This window comes from Ochotona princeps, chromosome 1, assembly GCF_030435755.1.
Source record: "Ochotona princeps isolate mOchPri1 chromosome 1, mOchPri1.hap1, whole genome shotgun sequence".
NCBI lineage: Eukaryota > Metazoa > Chordata > Mammalia > Lagomorpha > Ochotonidae > Ochotona > Ochotona princeps.
In genome coordinates, this window is record NC_080832.1 from 113,748,325 (window position 1) to 113,762,466 (window position 14,142).

The 14,142-nt window shown below is 58.8% G+C and overlaps 3 protein-coding genes across 6 annotated transcripts; 1 reads left to right on the forward strand and 2 right to left on the reverse strand.

Annotated features, from left to right (window-relative positions):
• Nucleotides 1-1,211: 1,211 nt before the first annotated feature.
• Nucleotides 1,212-3,298, reverse strand: HSD17B8 (hydroxysteroid 17-beta dehydrogenase 8). The gene is made up of 9 exons (XM_004590263.3): nt 3,207-3,298; nt 2,835-3,052; nt 2,631-2,747; nt 2,446-2,538; nt 2,264-2,349; nt 2,071-2,155; nt 1,836-1,878; nt 1,597-1,671; nt 1,212-1,409 (listed from the first exon to the last, which is right to left on the reverse strand). The coding sequence occupies exons 1-9, from the start codon at nt 3,250-3,252 to the stop codon at nt 1,393-1,395; spliced, it is 780 nt and encodes a 259-aa protein (XP_004590320.2). The 5' UTR covers nt 3,253-3,298; the 3' UTR covers nt 1,212-1,392.
• Nucleotides 3,299-3,446: 148 nt separating this feature from the next.
• Nucleotides 3,447-7,523, reverse strand: SLC39A7 (solute carrier family 39 member 7). Its single transcript, XM_058664689.1, has 7 exons — nt 6,388-7,523; nt 6,120-6,288; nt 5,916-5,975; nt 5,612-5,776; nt 5,359-5,499; nt 5,024-5,220; nt 3,447-4,322 (listed from the first exon to the last, which is right to left on the reverse strand). The coding sequence occupies exons 1-7, from the start codon at nt 6,904-6,906 to the stop codon at nt 4,050-4,052; spliced, it is 1,524 nt and encodes a 507-aa protein (XP_058520672.1). The 5' UTR covers nt 6,907-7,523; the 3' UTR covers nt 3,447-4,049.
• Nucleotides 7,492-13,662, forward strand: RXRB (retinoid X receptor beta). Of its 4 annotated transcripts, none has more exons than XM_004590259.3 (10): nt 7,492-7,908; nt 8,449-8,696; nt 9,099-9,255; nt 9,585-9,764; nt 10,837-11,009; nt 11,383-11,512; nt 11,697-11,829; nt 11,936-12,039; nt 12,349-12,454; nt 12,555-13,662. In XM_004590259.3, the coding sequence occupies exons 1-10, from the start codon at nt 7,671-7,673 to the stop codon at nt 12,700-12,702; spliced, it is 1,617 nt and encodes a 538-aa protein (XP_004590316.2). In that variant the 5' UTR covers nt 7,492-7,670; the 3' UTR covers nt 12,703-13,662. The 4 variants fall into 4 exon arrangements, with proteins under 4 accessions (XP_004590316.2, XP_004590317.2, XP_058520661.1 ...); XM_004590260.3 differs by having other exon boundaries at nt 7,504-7,908; nt 11,948-12,039; XM_058664681.1 differs by lacking the exon at nt 7,492-7,908 and adding an exon at nt 7,958-8,262.
• Nucleotides 13,663-14,142: the final 480 nt, after the last annotated feature.

Consider the following 14,142-nt stretch of genomic DNA (forward strand, 5'->3'; position numbering starts at 1 on the left):
GCAAGCAGCCCCTCGGCCGCTGTGGCCCAGGGTGGTGGACGCGGATTTTGTAGGTCCTGAGGCGCTCCGGACCCTCCTCTGGCCACCCTGTGGGCCCTCTCCCCCCTCGAGGTCTAGGGGCAACGGCTCGGGACGTCCAGACGCAACTCTCGGCCGCAGCCAGACTCGAGAATTGCGTTTGGACAATCAAGAGCCGGGGCCCGCGGCGGGGGAGGGCGCGCCCGGGAGGGACGGGGGCGCGGAGTTAGGGGATGGAGACACCACGCGGAAGCAGGGACGCCCGAGCAAGATGGGGCCCTCTGATGGGGAGGGAGAGTGCGCGTGGGGCGGGGGCACGAGGGCGTTCTGTCTGGAGTGGAGAGTGGGCCAGGGGCTCCTCCAGGGCTCTAGTCAGGGGAGGGTTCGGTGAAGAAGAGGAAGGGAAAGAGCCGTTCCCTGGAGGGCAGAGTAGTAAGAGGGAGATAGGAAAGCGACCCAGAGGCCAAGCCGGGCGTCCTAATCCTACCAGGCCTGAGCTGGGGCTCGCGGCCTGAGGCTGTAGTTACCCGGAGATGGGTGGCCTGTCTCCGGGACCAGGCAGCCTTGGGTCCCTTTACCCACCCCACCCTTCCCCAGATCCCCCTACTTCCCTGTCCTCTCCTTCAGTCCGTGGCCAGTCCTTATGTGGGCGCCGGAGTGGATCAGCGCAGACCCCCTCCCCTTCCTCCTCCTCTTCCCAGCCCCCTCCCTTCTGCTTTCCTCCAGCCCCTTTCATCGTCTGGTCCATTCCCCTAATCCTGGTCCCCTCCCCTAATCTCCCCCATCCGACCCCAGGCCGGCTGCAGCTATTGTAAGGTGGAGAGAAAAGGGAGGGGGGCCCTCAGAGAAAGGAGCTGGGTGGGGGGAGGGCCACCTGTTCCAAGACCCTCTCCCACAGCCAAACTGGACATTAGGATGGAGCCAGGAGCAAATCACCCTTGGGGAACCGTAGGGACCTGGGGGGCAGGCCTGATGCTGCAGAACCAGGGTGGACGGGGGTGGGGTGGAGACCCCTCCCTCCAAAAGACCCAGAGTGTCACGCAGACACAGTGACACACACTCTTTCCTCTCGCACCCGGCGGCGGGGGTTGCCCTGGGAGACCAGGCAGTGAAAGGGAACAATCCTTGGGGAAAGGGAAAGAGGGGGAGGTGGGGAAGGGTCTGAGGGCTTGGACACAAGACGAAACCGGAGGTGGCAGGGAAGAGGATTTGGAATTTATTAGGGTCACAAGCACCCCTGCCTCCCATATTCAGCATTCCTGAGCCAGACACCACCACCCCTTTTGTAGCCTGGGAACTTAGAGTCCTCATCCGCAGGAGGTCGGCCACAGCAATGGGGGTGCGTGCAGGGTCCAGGGTCCTCCCTCGAGGCAGCTACATGAAAAGACCTCCTGGGAGGGGCAGGAACATTTGGACAGATGCATGAGTAGAGAGACAAATGGGCTGGGGACTGCCCACTTCTGTCCCTGGACTCGGGAGCCCCCGCCCTTCCCACAGGGTGGCTCTCCACGCCCCTCACTTTGGACGGGATCTGGCTCCATTTCTTGGCCGTCTCCCTCCCCCACACTGGCCCCATACCAGTGACTTCCACCGAGGCCCCTGTGATGTAGCCACTGTCTTCCGAGGCCAAGAATGCGACCACGTCTGCCACATCTATGGGAACAGTGGGGAGAGCACAGTGGGGAGCCATCACCTCCACAAAATATACCCCTCCTGCTAAGCATCAACCACCAAACCTGGTGAAACTCTCAACAATACCCTAGCACTTGGGGTTTCCCCAAGCCCCCTCCCGGCCAACATACACATTCAATGCTCACCCTCAGGCTTCCCCATGTATCCCATCGGAATCATTCCAGTCACCTGCAGGGAAATGCTCAGGTGGGGCAAAGTTTCTTTTATAGAAATTTCCATAGACACAGTCTGTGCCTTTTTTTCTTTTGTTTGCTCCCTCATATGTTGAGGGTCCCTGTCTGCCAAGCACTGGGTGCCACATTCTCTCTGTGATGCCCAGAGTCTCTGGGTGCTTCTGCCCTCTACCCCACTGCCTCCTACCTTGTCTATCACTTTCTCTGGCACTTTCTGTGTCATGGGTGTTGTAATGAACCCAGGGAGGACAGAGTTACAGCGGATCCCGTGTCTGTAGAAGGCAGAGTGGTGCTTTAACTCTGAGGAGGCCTACAGACTGGCCCCTTCTCCAGGCTCATACCTCAGCAAATGCCCCAGGGCCCCCAGGAGTCACACCAACCTTCCCAGCTCTTTGGCTACAGTCTGGGTCAGCCCAATCACTCCAGCCTTGGATGCGGCATAGTTTGTCTGCCCCAGGTTCCCCACCTGCAGGTGAATCAGAGATGTGGGCTGTGGCAGGAGTCCCAGAGAGGGACTCTCTGTGCCCATTGGATGGCTGACTTGATCCCCACCCAACCTGACCTTTCCTACGATGCTACTGATGTTGATGATGGAGCCTGGACGACCGCTGGCCACCAGGGCTTGGGCTGCAACCTGAGTGACCAGGAAGACACCCTGGCAGGAGAGGATAACAGGGCAGAGCAGTCAGCTGAGGTGCCAGCCCTCCTCAGAGACCCACCCCACTAGAGAGGAGTCAGAATCGCCACCTTGAGGTTGATCTCTAGGACTCTGTCCCAGTCCTTCTCCGAGAGGTGGAGCAGAAACTCGTCCCTGGTAATGCCTGCACAGGACACCACGACAGATGGCGGGCGAGAAAAGCAGGCCTATGGGAGAGAGAGGTCATACACCTGCGGCTGGGCGCCGTACAGGTACTGGGGGGCTTCCTCGGGGAGAGGCTGCCCAGCATTCACCTGCACTTGCGCCAGCAGGTGCCTGACGGCCCTGGACTCTGACACGTCCGCCTCGAAGACCGCATGTTTCCCGCCGGGCGCCCCCGCCTCGCTCTTCGGGCCGTCCAGCAGCCGCACCGTCTCCTGTGCTGCTGCCCCGTTCAAATCGCAGGCGACCACAGTGGCCCCCTCTTGGGCCAGGCGCACACAAACCGCTCGGCCGATGCCACTCCCTGCACCTGAAGTGGGGGTAGACCATGTGGGGGAGGGGCAGGGGTCAGAGGGCGCAGTCAGTGAATATTGGACTAGGGATCGTAGTCGCAGCGGTTTCGGGTGCGTCCTGATGTTACTCTGACACCCCAACCCGCCCGGGGAGAACATTCCCTCCTCAACCTGTGACCAGGGCCAGCGCGGAACGGAGCCGGAGCGCAGACGCCATGGCGGGCGGCGAGTGGGCGGACCCCAGAGCACGGAGCCAATCAGAGCACAGGGAGGGCGTGGCGAGGGCAAAGCTGGGGCTAACCCAGGCCCCGCCCCCCTAAGCCATCTGTGGGGCCAGACATCAAGGTTTGCGACTTGAGCAGACTAGGGGCCTTGCTGCCCCCCTCTCCCCAAAAAGACAAAGAATGCATGTGAGGCGGAATATCCAAAGACTTTATTTCTGGTCACCACCCCCATCCCCTCAATTCAAACACAGTGATACAAAATGAATAGAAACAAACCAACAAAATACCAGGCAATCAGATTACCAACTAACCCTCCCTCCCTCTTACCCAGTCACTTCCAAATCGGAACATGATTGATGTTCATCTCCGCTCTCCTCCTCTCCTCTTCCCTCTGTCCAGGATTTTGGTCTTGCCTTGAAAACTCCAGCAGCAGGTGGGGGAGGGAGGGAGATGGGCTCTGGATAAACCCTATGTGGGACAGCTTGGTCCTCTAAGTATAAGGGGGCAGGGGACACAACCATGGGCTACACCACTTTCTTCCAGCCTGTTTTGAAGCTCCTTTTAGTTCTCTACTCCAAAAATATGGTCAGGCAGTGCCAGCCCCACACAATGGTCCCTTTAGCCACTTGTTCTGACCGCTGCAGCCCGCCAAACAAAATTTAAAGGTCCAAATGCCAAAGTTCTCCTTCTCTGAGGCTGCAATACTTTCCTCTGGCAGGTGTCCCAGGCCAAACCACCAGCCTCTGAGCCCTGGCCTGGAGGCAGGGTTAGAGGCAGCTCATTGCGCCTCTCACTCAAGGTGGGCAATCAACACCATCATGGCCACGCCGCCCAGCAACCCCAGCACCTCCAGAAGTGACTGAAGCGGTGATGCCTCCCTCAACAGCTCTGGCAGTACGGACACTGTTGCCACGTAGATAAAACCACCTGCGGTGAACGGCAAAATCCAGCCAGGGCCTGTACCACCTGTGCCATCACTGCCCACTGTCCCTCCTTCAGTTAGAAGGGCACAGGCTGTGCCTGCCAGTGCCCCTACTGCTGTCAGTAGTTGTAGACGCATCGCCTGGTGAGCAGAAAAGAGGGAGAAGCACTCAGCAATAGCTAAAGATGGTAAGAGGTTCAGATGTGGCCGATGAGGTACAGGTGTGTAGGTGTGTGTCTTTAGAAACTAAATCAGGGCCTGGTGCAGTAGCCTAGTGGCTAAAGTCCTCGCCTCGCATGCACTGGGATCCCATAGGAGTGTCAGCTCTAATCTCAGTGGCCCCATTTCCCATCCAGCTCCCTGCTTGTGGCCTGGGAAAGCAGTCAAGGACGGCCCAAAGTCTTGGGACCCTGCACCCACGTGGGAAACCTGGAAGAGGCTCCTGGCTCCTGACTGGCTCAGTTCTGGCCGCTGCAGCCACTTGGGGAGTCAATTATCAGATGGAAGATCTTCCTGTCTCTTCTCTCTGTATATCTGCCTTTCCAAAATAAATAAAATAACTAAAAGTCAAAAGGAGTATATGTTAAAGTCAAGGGGTATGTGTCAAATCTGATCCAGTAGGAATAGGTGTGTACATGTGAGATGTGTGTATGTAAGGTCCCCATAAATCACCCATCAGTTCAACAAATACTGAGACTTAGGATAAAGAAAACAGAACTTTTCTCTCCTCGTAACTAGAGGAGTCGCTGATGATAGTACAGTTGGCACTGTGTGAGACTTTGGATTGAGTGAGAAGTGGCACAGGATTTGAGATGCTCATCTTTGAGGATGTCCACACCAACCTGCTTTTTGCTGCAGCCAGACTGGACCAAGATGGCAAAATCCCCGACCTCATGGGGCACTTCATGGAGCAGGACGGTCATCGTGGTCAGAATGCCCAGCCCTTGGCCCCCTCGGAAGGAGGCGCCAATGGCCAGGCCATCCGTGAAGTTGTGTGCCAAGTCAGCAGCCAGATTCAAGTACCCAGACACACGCAGATCTTGTGCAGGAGAGGAAGACAAAATGACCAGAAGCTTCCGTCAATCCCAGCCCCCTGGTGCTCCTCTGCCATCCCTAACAGGGCCTCACAGTGAGCCCCTTATCCAGGCTGGTCCTCAAGCCCAAACCCGAGCCTTACCTGAGCCCGTTTTCTCCTCTTCAGGGTGCTGTGCTTTCACAGCCCCGTCTTTGGGCCCGGTGCTTCCTCCCTTCCTCTTCCGCAGCCCCCCAGCTTCCTTTTCTTCTTCCTCTGAGCTCTGCTTCTCCTTTGGAGGAGCCTCTGAGGGTAGAAGGAGTCAGTCAGGTCCGGGAACATAGGTCTGCCATGTCCTCCCACCCGCCAGCCAGGAGATGAGAGGATTGGGAGGCAGGTAAGGTGCTCCTGGGCTCACCCTGTCTTCCCTGTCCGTGACTTCCATGGGTGTGACCATGAGCGTGTCCGTGCCCATGACTGTGTCCATGGCCGCCTTTCACATGCCTTACAAACTTCTCCACCACGAGGAAGGCGACAATTCCGCTGAGAACCCACAGTCCCACAGACAGAATGGGGCCTTGGCCTGGGGATGGGAGCAGCGCAACACTCAGGAAGAAGCAGACTCTAGATGCAGCTCCACTACATGAGGTGCAAACAGGGAGAGACAGACCTTCCCACTCTCAGCACTCCAACCCCCCCGGTTCCTTCTGCCTCTTCCTCACCACTGTGTGAGTGTCCGTGTCCGTGTCTGGGCTGCTCCACAGTGTGGTGAGAGTGAGGCTCTGGGGGAAGAGAAAAAAACACACAGAAATGGGGGGGTACCTGGCCCCAAGGGGGAACACCTGAAAATCAGGAATCACAAAGGAGAAAGAAGTCTTCCCCCAAAGAAGAGAGGCTGCTGCTTAAGGAAGTCAGAGCTAGCTTACCCAAGGCATGTGGGATGAGGTGCAGGAAGGCATCTCCCAGGAGTCCACCAGAAGCAAAACTTAACAAGATCTGGAGCAGAGAGCTGTGCCGGGGGGAATTGGACTCCACAGGGATAAGGAAGAGGAAGAAAAATGGAGCTGCGGATATTAGCACTGTGGCCCCCAGTGCCTGGCGAGGAAGAATCAAGTAATCAGGTGGTCAGGTGGTGTGGGATTTCCCAACAAACAAGCACTAACCCTTCTCTTCCCCATCCCCTAGGGGACTCACATAAGCCCAGAGGGTGACAGTGTCCAGGTCCTGCTTGATGACTGGAGTCCCAGATGCCCCATAGCCTCCGTGGCTATGCTCACTGTCATGTCCATGGGAATGGCCATGGTCGTGTGTGTGCCCATGCCAGATGCTTTCGTGGGTATGGCCATGGCCGTGGCCATGGTGGAAATCCTCATGGGAATGTCCATGGTCGTGGTCACCGTGGGTGTGCCCATGCCAGATGCTTTCGTGGGTATGGCCATGGCCGTGGCCATGAGCATGGCTGTGTCCATGGTGGAAATCCTCATGGAAATGTCCATGGTCGTGGTCACCGTGGGTGTGCCCATGCCAGATGCTTTCGTGGGTGTGGCCGTGGCCGTGGCCGTGGCCATGGGCATGGCTGTGTCCATGGAAGCTCTCTTGCAGGTCCTCGTGCTGGTCACCATGGCCCCCGTCTGCAGCCACCAGCAGCCCCAAGGCCGCGCAGGTCAGCAGTCGCACGGCCACCCCGTGGGGGATCTCCAGGCCTCTGGCCATCACGCTTGACCAGCGGGACAGACAGCGACTTCAGTCAACTGGGATCCGTTTTATTTTGCTCACGTCCTCCGTCCACCACTACGGGCTGCTCCTCGATTCCATGCTGCCCCAGCCCCCACACCCACAATGTTCCCCCAAACTCGTCCTCTTTATTTCAAAACCACTCCCGGAGGTGCGGCCCCCAGAACACCGTTCTAGGCCTTGCTCGGTCACGTTACGGTCTTGCTGGGCCCTCGTTTCGGACTCACTAGAGGGGGAACAGGCCTGAAAAGGGACGAGAGAAAGGCAGCGGTTCTCACCGGCTCCGGAGTCCTTTCCCGGCTTGCTCGGACGTGGCAGTCACGCCGCCAGCTCCCGCGAGAAGAGCAGCTTCCCGCTCTCCCTCCCCCCACCGCCGCCGCCACTTTTGTGAATATGGCGGCCGCCAGGCCCGCGGAGCCGCCTCGGCCGGACGCGCACGCGCAGCAGCCGCGGGTCGGCGGCGGGGAGGCCCGGCGGGCGGCATCCTCGGCCCGAGGAGCCCGCCTCCTCCGCTTCCAACTGGGCGAGGGGGGCGGGCGCTAGCGACGAGACTTCCCGTTTGTGCAAAGATGGCTGCCACAGCGGCGCTGTCATTTTGGTACCGAGGAGAGGGAAGCGCCTAACTCTGATCCCAGTTCAGGCCCAGTCTTTTCTCCTCGGGGATTTCCTGTGCTCAGTTAGTCCCTCGACCAAACCTTTGGGAATCCCTGGCACATCTTCATCCCTACACTTAGCCAGGGAGCATGTCTTGGGCCGCTCGCCCGCCCTTCCTCCCCGAGCGGCATGCCGCGGGGCAGTGTGGGCCGGTGGGGGTGCGAAAAGAAATGCATTGTGGGGTCGCGTCCCGGTGGCGGCGGCGGCGGCCCTGGCTGGACCCGGCGGCGGCGGCGGCGGCAGCGGCGGCGGCGGCCGGAAAGCAACAAAGCCCGGAGCCGGAGCCGGGGGAGGCTGGACGGGACGGGATGGGCGACAGCGGGCGGGGTGAGTGTCCTGGCGGACGGGCCGGCCATCCGGGGCCCGCGCTCGCGGCGACCCACCCCCACCCGCTCCCCGGCGCTCCGGCCCGGCGCTCCCGCCCCCTTGTTTGTAAACACGCGTCTGCTCGCTCCCGAGGGCCCGAGCGCCCTCCCCCCGGGGCGGGGCGGGACGGGGCCGCTGGAGGGCCCCGGGCGCGGGGAGGACACCATTCCCCTGCAGCTGGAGCACCCTGGGCGCGCCTGGGTCCGCGCTGCCGGTGCTGGGGCCACCCACGTGCCGCCTCAGCCACCAGACAGGGCCGGCTTGGGGGAGCTGGTGTTTCTTCTCACCACAGCTGCACGGCTGTTTGCCACCAGGGTATTTCTGGGGTGTGTGTGTGTGTGTGTGTGTGTGTGTGTGTGTGTGTAGCAGTACCTGGTGGGGCTGGTGCGAGGATGCGGGGTTAAGAACATGAAAACGTCTTCACCCAGATGATGGAACACTCATTTTCTCTTTTTGTCTCTCCTGTGTCTGTGTATGTCTCTGTGTGTACCCCTCCCTCAGACTCCCGAAGCCCAGATAGTTCCTCCCCAAACCCCCTGACACAGGGGATCCCTCCTCCTTCTCCTCCTGGGCCACCCCTGCCCGCTTCAGCAGCTCCATCCCTTGGGGGCTCTGGGGCTCCACCCCCGCCTCCAATGCCACCCCCTCCGCTGGGCTCTCCCTTCCCTGTCATCAGTTCTTCCATGGGCTCCCCTGGCCTGCCCCCTCCAGCTCCCCCAGGATTCTCCGGGCCTGTCAGCAGCCCCCAGGTGAGAGGTGCTGGCCCACTTTCTGCCTCTCCATTTTATTTCCTTGTTCTCCTGGTAACCCTGGATCCTGGCGGGAACATGCCCAGGGCCCACTGACCTGCCAGCTCTCCCCCTCCTTGAGACCCCTTGCCCTTGGTGAGGTGACTGGTTACCTCGTGTTTATGCATGTTTGCCCCCCAACCCTGTAGAGGAGCCTTAGTATTCTTGAGCCCCTCTGATCCCCTGTCGCAGTGTTGTGCCCTTTTGGGGTTGTGCTCTAGAGGTGGCCCTTCCCCTAGACCGCAGGGGGACTGCTGTCTTTTGGAAGGGGCGGTGCTAGGCCCTGCTGAACCACAGGGAGTGATTTCCACTACCTTCTCCCCCTGGGTCTCCCTGTGACTTCCCTGTTTCCCCCTTACCCAGATTAACTCCACAGTGTCGCTCCCTGGGGGTGGGGCTGGCCCCCCTGAAGATGTGAAGCCACCTGTCTTAGGGGTCCGGGGCCTGCACTGTCCACCCCCTCCAGGTGGCCCTGGAGCTGGCAAACGGCTTTGTGCAATCTGCGGGGACAGAAGTTCAGGTATATCCCTAGGCGAACTGTCAAGGAAAAAGGGGGAGCATCTGGACCAGTGACCATCATTAGTCCCGGGATGCTGGGGTGCAGGCCTGCTGAGAGGTGGGGAACCTGAAGCTCAGATGTGGGTGGGCAGCAGGGAAAGGGGATTATTGTGGAGTTTCTGAACAGTGAGGAGGGTGGTGCTGAGTAACCCTGAACTTCCTGGCTCCTCCTCCTGTAGGAGTATTTTGCAAACATGGGCAAGAGTTCAAACTGCGTCTTTTGTGGAGGTGGGCAGGCAACTTCCAGGGGAGGTCTCCATGCGGCCTTCTCCTTCTCCCCTGCCCCTGTAGGCAAACACTATGGGGTGTACAGCTGTGAGGGCTGCAAAGGCTTCTTTAAACGCACCATCCGCAAGGACCTGACCTATTCGTGTCGCGACAACAAGGACTGCACGGTGGACAAGCGCCAACGGAACCGCTGCCAGTACTGCCGCTACCAGAAATGCCTGGCCACAGGCATGAAGAGGGAGGGTAAGGACCAGCTCTTGGCAGGCTTGGCAACCTACAGCCCCTTCACCCTGGGACAGGAGGGGCGAGGTCAAGAGGATACAGAGGGGGGCCTCTTGGGAGGATGGACTGCTCTCACTCTCCTCCAGAGGGCGCTGTCTGATTTCTCTCTCCCCTCCTCATCAGCTCTTCTCCCTGGTACCCTGCTCTGGTCTCTTGAGTTTCCTTCTTAATGGCCCTGCCTCTGTGACCTGTCCCCAGTGCAGTCTGGCCCTAGGGTAGGATCACTTTTCCTTACTCGTGGGCTTTTCTGTCTCCCCCTCTCTAACCTGCATAGCCCCTCCTTTCTTCCATCTCCTGCTCTTCTGGTCTCTGTTTTTTTGTCTCTCTGGTCTTTCTTCTGGCCCCTGAGGACTCTGTCCCCTGAAGCTACAGGTTATACTGAAACCTCAGGGCTGCCGGCTCTCTCCTGGGCTTTATCTGGTCATTTTGATGCCCAGAACTTTGAGACACTATGGAGGGTCTTTTGGCCCAAGTTCCCATGTTAGAGAAGACGAGCCAAGGGCTCAGAGGCCTGGCTTCTCCACGGCCGCCTCCGCAAAGGGCAGTGGGACTGATCCAGGACCCACGTCTCTGCAGACCCATGCTGGGCTGCTTTGACTGCCTGGTTAGCAAGTCAGAAGAGCACAGACTCAGGCCAGGCACGGGTAGCTTTCCAGTGTGTGAGCTTAGGGAAGCTGTGGAACTGTTTCAGCTCCCAAAGTCTTCATTGCTGAGAGTGCAATCAAGGACTCACAGGGTTGCTCAGATAGCTGAGGGAATGTTAACATAGGGCTATCGTGTTTCTTATATAGTAGTGCTGTGCTAAATACCAGCTGCCTTAATTGTGTCATCTTCTTCCTTTCTCTTTTCTCTGCCCTTTTATTTTCTCTGTCCTTTTAGGACTTCTGCTTCTAGATTGTCCCCAGTCCAACAATTCCTGTAACTATTTCCCGAGGGACATGAGACCCTGCTAAGGCCCTAACAGTCCTTGGGGATCCCTTCATGGTTGCCTGCTGACTTTGCATTTTTTCTTCCTCTCCTTGCCCCTCCACAGCGGTACAGGAGGAGCGTCAGCGGGGGAAGGACAAGGATGGGGATGGGGAGGGGGCTGGGGGAGCCCCCGAGGAGATGCCCGTGGACAGGATCCTGGAGGCAGAGCTTGCTGTGGAGCAGAAGAGTGACCAGGGCGTGGAGGGCCCTGGGGGAACCGGGGGTAGCGGCAGCAGTGTGAGTGATGGGGTTGATTCACCTGCCTTCGTGGTGGGGGCTGGGGGCAGGGGGCAGGGGGCAGGGAGTCTCGGCTTGTTCTCTCTTCCCCTCACAACCCTCCTAAGTTTGCCTGGGTCTCCAAATGTTGCTTCACAAGTTCTCTTAGACATCCGTAGTGGGTGTGTTAGCTCTCTCCTTGCCAACTCTCAAAACAAATTATTGGCAGAGCCACTGGCCATCGAGACCAGTGCCAGTAGGGAAGCATGGCTGGTGTAGATGGGCTTGAAGAGAGACCGTGTGTAATGAGGGGGCATCAGAGGCTCTTAGCAAGGGGGATTCTCAGTATGCTTCTAAACCTTTCCTGACTCTTACCCTCCCCTGTCCCTTGTAGCCAAATGATCCTGTGACTAACATCTGCCAGGCGGCTGACAAGCAGCTGTTCACACTGGTTGAGTGGGCGAAGAGGATCCCACACTTTTCCTCCTTGCCTCTGGATGACCAGGTCATATTGCTACGGGCAGGTCAGTGACCTTGGACCCCTTTGACCTCTTGGCGTTTGACCTGCTAACCTTCAGTGACCCCAGTGGCCTTACCTCACATACTCAGGGAGCCAAGCTTCCTGACCTCCTTGCCCTTCTCCTTCTCATCTGTACCTTGAATGCAATGCCTGACTTCTGGACCCCGACTTTTGCCACCCTCACCCAGGCTGGAATGAACTCCTCATTGCTTCTTTCTCCCACCGGTCTATCGATGTCCGAGATGGCATCCTCCTGGCCACAGGTCTTCATGTGCATCGCAACTCAGCCCATTCTGCAGGCGTGGGAGCCATCTTTGATCGGTCAGTGGCCTTCGACTTGGCTGACCCTATAAGTAGAGAGGGGGTGGGGCTATAGGCTGGTCCGTGTCCAAGGCTGGCTGAGCTGTGACCTTTGAGTGACCTGCAGGTCCCTCTCCAGGGTGCTGACAGAGCTAGTGTCCAAAATGCGTGACATGAGGATGGACAAGACAGAGCTTGGCTGCCTGAGGGCAATCATTCTGTTTAATCCAGGTAAGAGGAGGAGTCACTCCGTCTCTCGAGGCAGAGGCATCCTTGGAGCCTCCTCTTCTGCGGAGACTCCTAAATTACCCAGCTATCCCCTCAGTGAGACTTGCAGTCCAGGAGCCTCCCAGCTGGCCATGGGAAAACCCACTCACACATTTCCTTTGTGACCCCCTTAGCCCACAAGGCGAGTGCCCCTGCTCTCTGGCAAAGAGCAGGCATCTGGTAATGGGCAAGTCGGGTGCCCTTAATGAGGTACCCTCTGGCCACAGTGCCATGATTGCCTTTGTCTTTCTTCCTCTTTCCCTGCCATGGCAGACGCCAAGGGCCTCTCCAACCCGAGCGAGGTGGAGGTCCTGCGGGAGAAGGTGTACGCGTCCCTGGAGACCTACTGCAAACAGAAGTACCCTGAGCAGCAGGGACGGTGAGATGGAGCAGTGGGGCCCAAGGCTTCTGAGGGGGGGGGTGGGTCCCCGGGGTGTGTGCCTCCAGCTCTCACTTCCCTCCTCTTGCTTCCACCGCAGGTTTGCCAAGCTGCTGCTACGTCTTCCTGCCCTCCGCTCCATTGGCCTTAAGTGTCTAGAACATCTGTTTTTCTTTAAGCTCATTGGTGACACCCCCATTGACACCTTCCTCATGGAGATGCTTGAAGCTCCCCACCAGCTGGCCTGAGCCCAGACTCCAGTTTGGGCCATCTCAGCCTGAGGAGGGCATCTGTGACGGAGCATCTGCGCCTGGGGCGGGGCTGTGTGCCACACAGGACCTGGGTGGGGTGAACCGACACCTCCACCAGGACCCGTAAACCCTGCACATGGGTTACTTGGGGTCCTATCAGAAGGGATCCCAGTTCCCCATGGGGACTGGATGACTCCCTTCAGTGGCCTTGAGTCTCTGAAGCTGTTAGGATCTGCCATGGTTTGGGGTCATTTCTCAACCCCAGTTTCCCCAGCACAAAGCACTGGCCCTGCTCCTCGGACTTTGTTTCCTGCTCATCTTGCCTCACTTTGTTCCCCATCTGGAAAGTAGGAATGAAGGATTCCTCTAGAGATGAATGTTGGGGGGCAGGCTCCCCCATAGGCTGAAGGACATGAGAGTAGGGCTCTGGCAGGCCTCTTTGGGGGCCTCTCTGGAAGAAGGACATGGCCCTGTGCCTGTGCTGGTAGAGCCCCTTGAGCTTCTCAAGTCAGACTGAAAAATAAAAGCCCATGGTGGTGGTGGTGAGGGGTTGGTAGAGGTACAGAGACCAGTCTATTTTTAATTTCCTCTGAGGATAGAGACTTGCAGTTAGACTCAAAGAAGTACTGTACTGTTCCAGGTCGACTAAGGAATGCCAGTGGTGAAAGTGGGTGTTGGGGACTGGGAGGGCTCTGGCCTCCCAACTTTGCTGTCCCACACCTGTGGACTAGGAGGAATGGGCCTGGGCCTTTTCCCCAGCCCTCCTAGAGCTGGGCCACAAGGACACCTTAGGCTCACAGGCTCCAGGGCCCATAGTCGAGGGGAGGTGGCCAGCCTGCAGAGAGGGGGGTGCTGGAGTGCATGATCTTTTGCCCTGCATTTCATCTCTTTGGGGTTCCTTTCCCCTCTTTCACTCACATGAAATCGCTTTCAAATTAAAAACGCTGTTTTTCTGGACTCGGCTGAGTGTATGGGGCCGCGGTGTGTGGGTATCCGGTTGGGAAGCTCCCTTTCCCCTGACGCCACTGCGAGGTTCCCTGCAGGCCCCAGATGCAGGAGCAGGGTGGGGGACACAAGGCGTGCTTTGTCGGGGAGGGGGCCGAGGGTGTGCCAGGCTGGGGGCGGAGTCGGCCAGAGGAGGAGGGAGGGGGCGGCCGCTTCTCAAAGGCGCCTTGTTCGCTGCTGTCCTACCAGCGTCAGCGGGCGGCGGCGCCTCGGCTCGCCCAGGACTTCTCCGGCCGCGCCGCGGGCTCCGGGCAGGCCCGGCGCCGTGCCCGTTCGTGAGGGCATGCTGGACGCCGGGCGCAGCCGCTGCGGCAGTCACTGCTCGCCTGAAGACTTGCGTCCCTGAGTGACCTCGTTGCCCATCCTTCCAGCCGCGCCCACAACTCCTTATCCACCTGGATCTTGCACTCCCTTACCTTTCCGATTTCGGTC

Bases quoted from the DNA above. Each gene is read 5' to 3' on its own strand.
- RXRB (XM_004590259.3), top strand. From the start codon at position 7,671: ATGTCTTGGGCCGCTCGCCCGCCCTTCCTCCCCGAGCGGCATGCCGCG. The intron at 8,697-9,098 runs GTGAGAGGTGCT...CCCCTTACCCAG, and splicing joins GGCCTGTCAGCAGCCCCCAG to ATTAACTCCACAGTGTCGCT. The intron at 12,455-12,554 runs GTGAGATGGAGC...CTTCCACCGCAG, and splicing joins TACCCTGAGCAGCAGGGACG to GTTTGCCAAGCTGCTGCTAC.
- HSD17B8 (XM_004590263.3), bottom strand. From the start codon at position 3,252: ATGGCGTCTGCGCTCCGGCTCCGTTCCGCGCTGGCCCTGGTCACAG. The intron at 2,350-2,445 runs GTCAGGTTGGGT...ATTCACCTGCAG, and splicing joins TCAGTAGCATCGTAGGAAAG to GTGGGGAACCTGGGGCAGAC. The intron at 2,156-2,263 runs GTTGGTGTGACT...TGCCTTCTACAG, and splicing joins GTAGCCAAAGAGCTGGGAAG to ACACGGGATCCGCTGTAACT.
- SLC39A7 (XM_058664689.1), bottom strand. From the start codon at position 6,906: ATGGCCAGAGGCCTGGAGATCCCCCACGGGGTGGCCGTGCGACTGCTG. The intron at 5,500-5,611 runs GTGAGCCCAGGA...TTCTACCCTCAG, and splicing joins TCACGGACAGGGAAGACAGG to AGGCTCCTCCAAAGGAGAAG. The intron at 4,323-5,023 runs GTTGGTGTGGAC...TCTGCTCACCAG, and splicing joins CTGGCTGCAGCAAAAAGCAG to GCGATGCGTCTACAACTACT.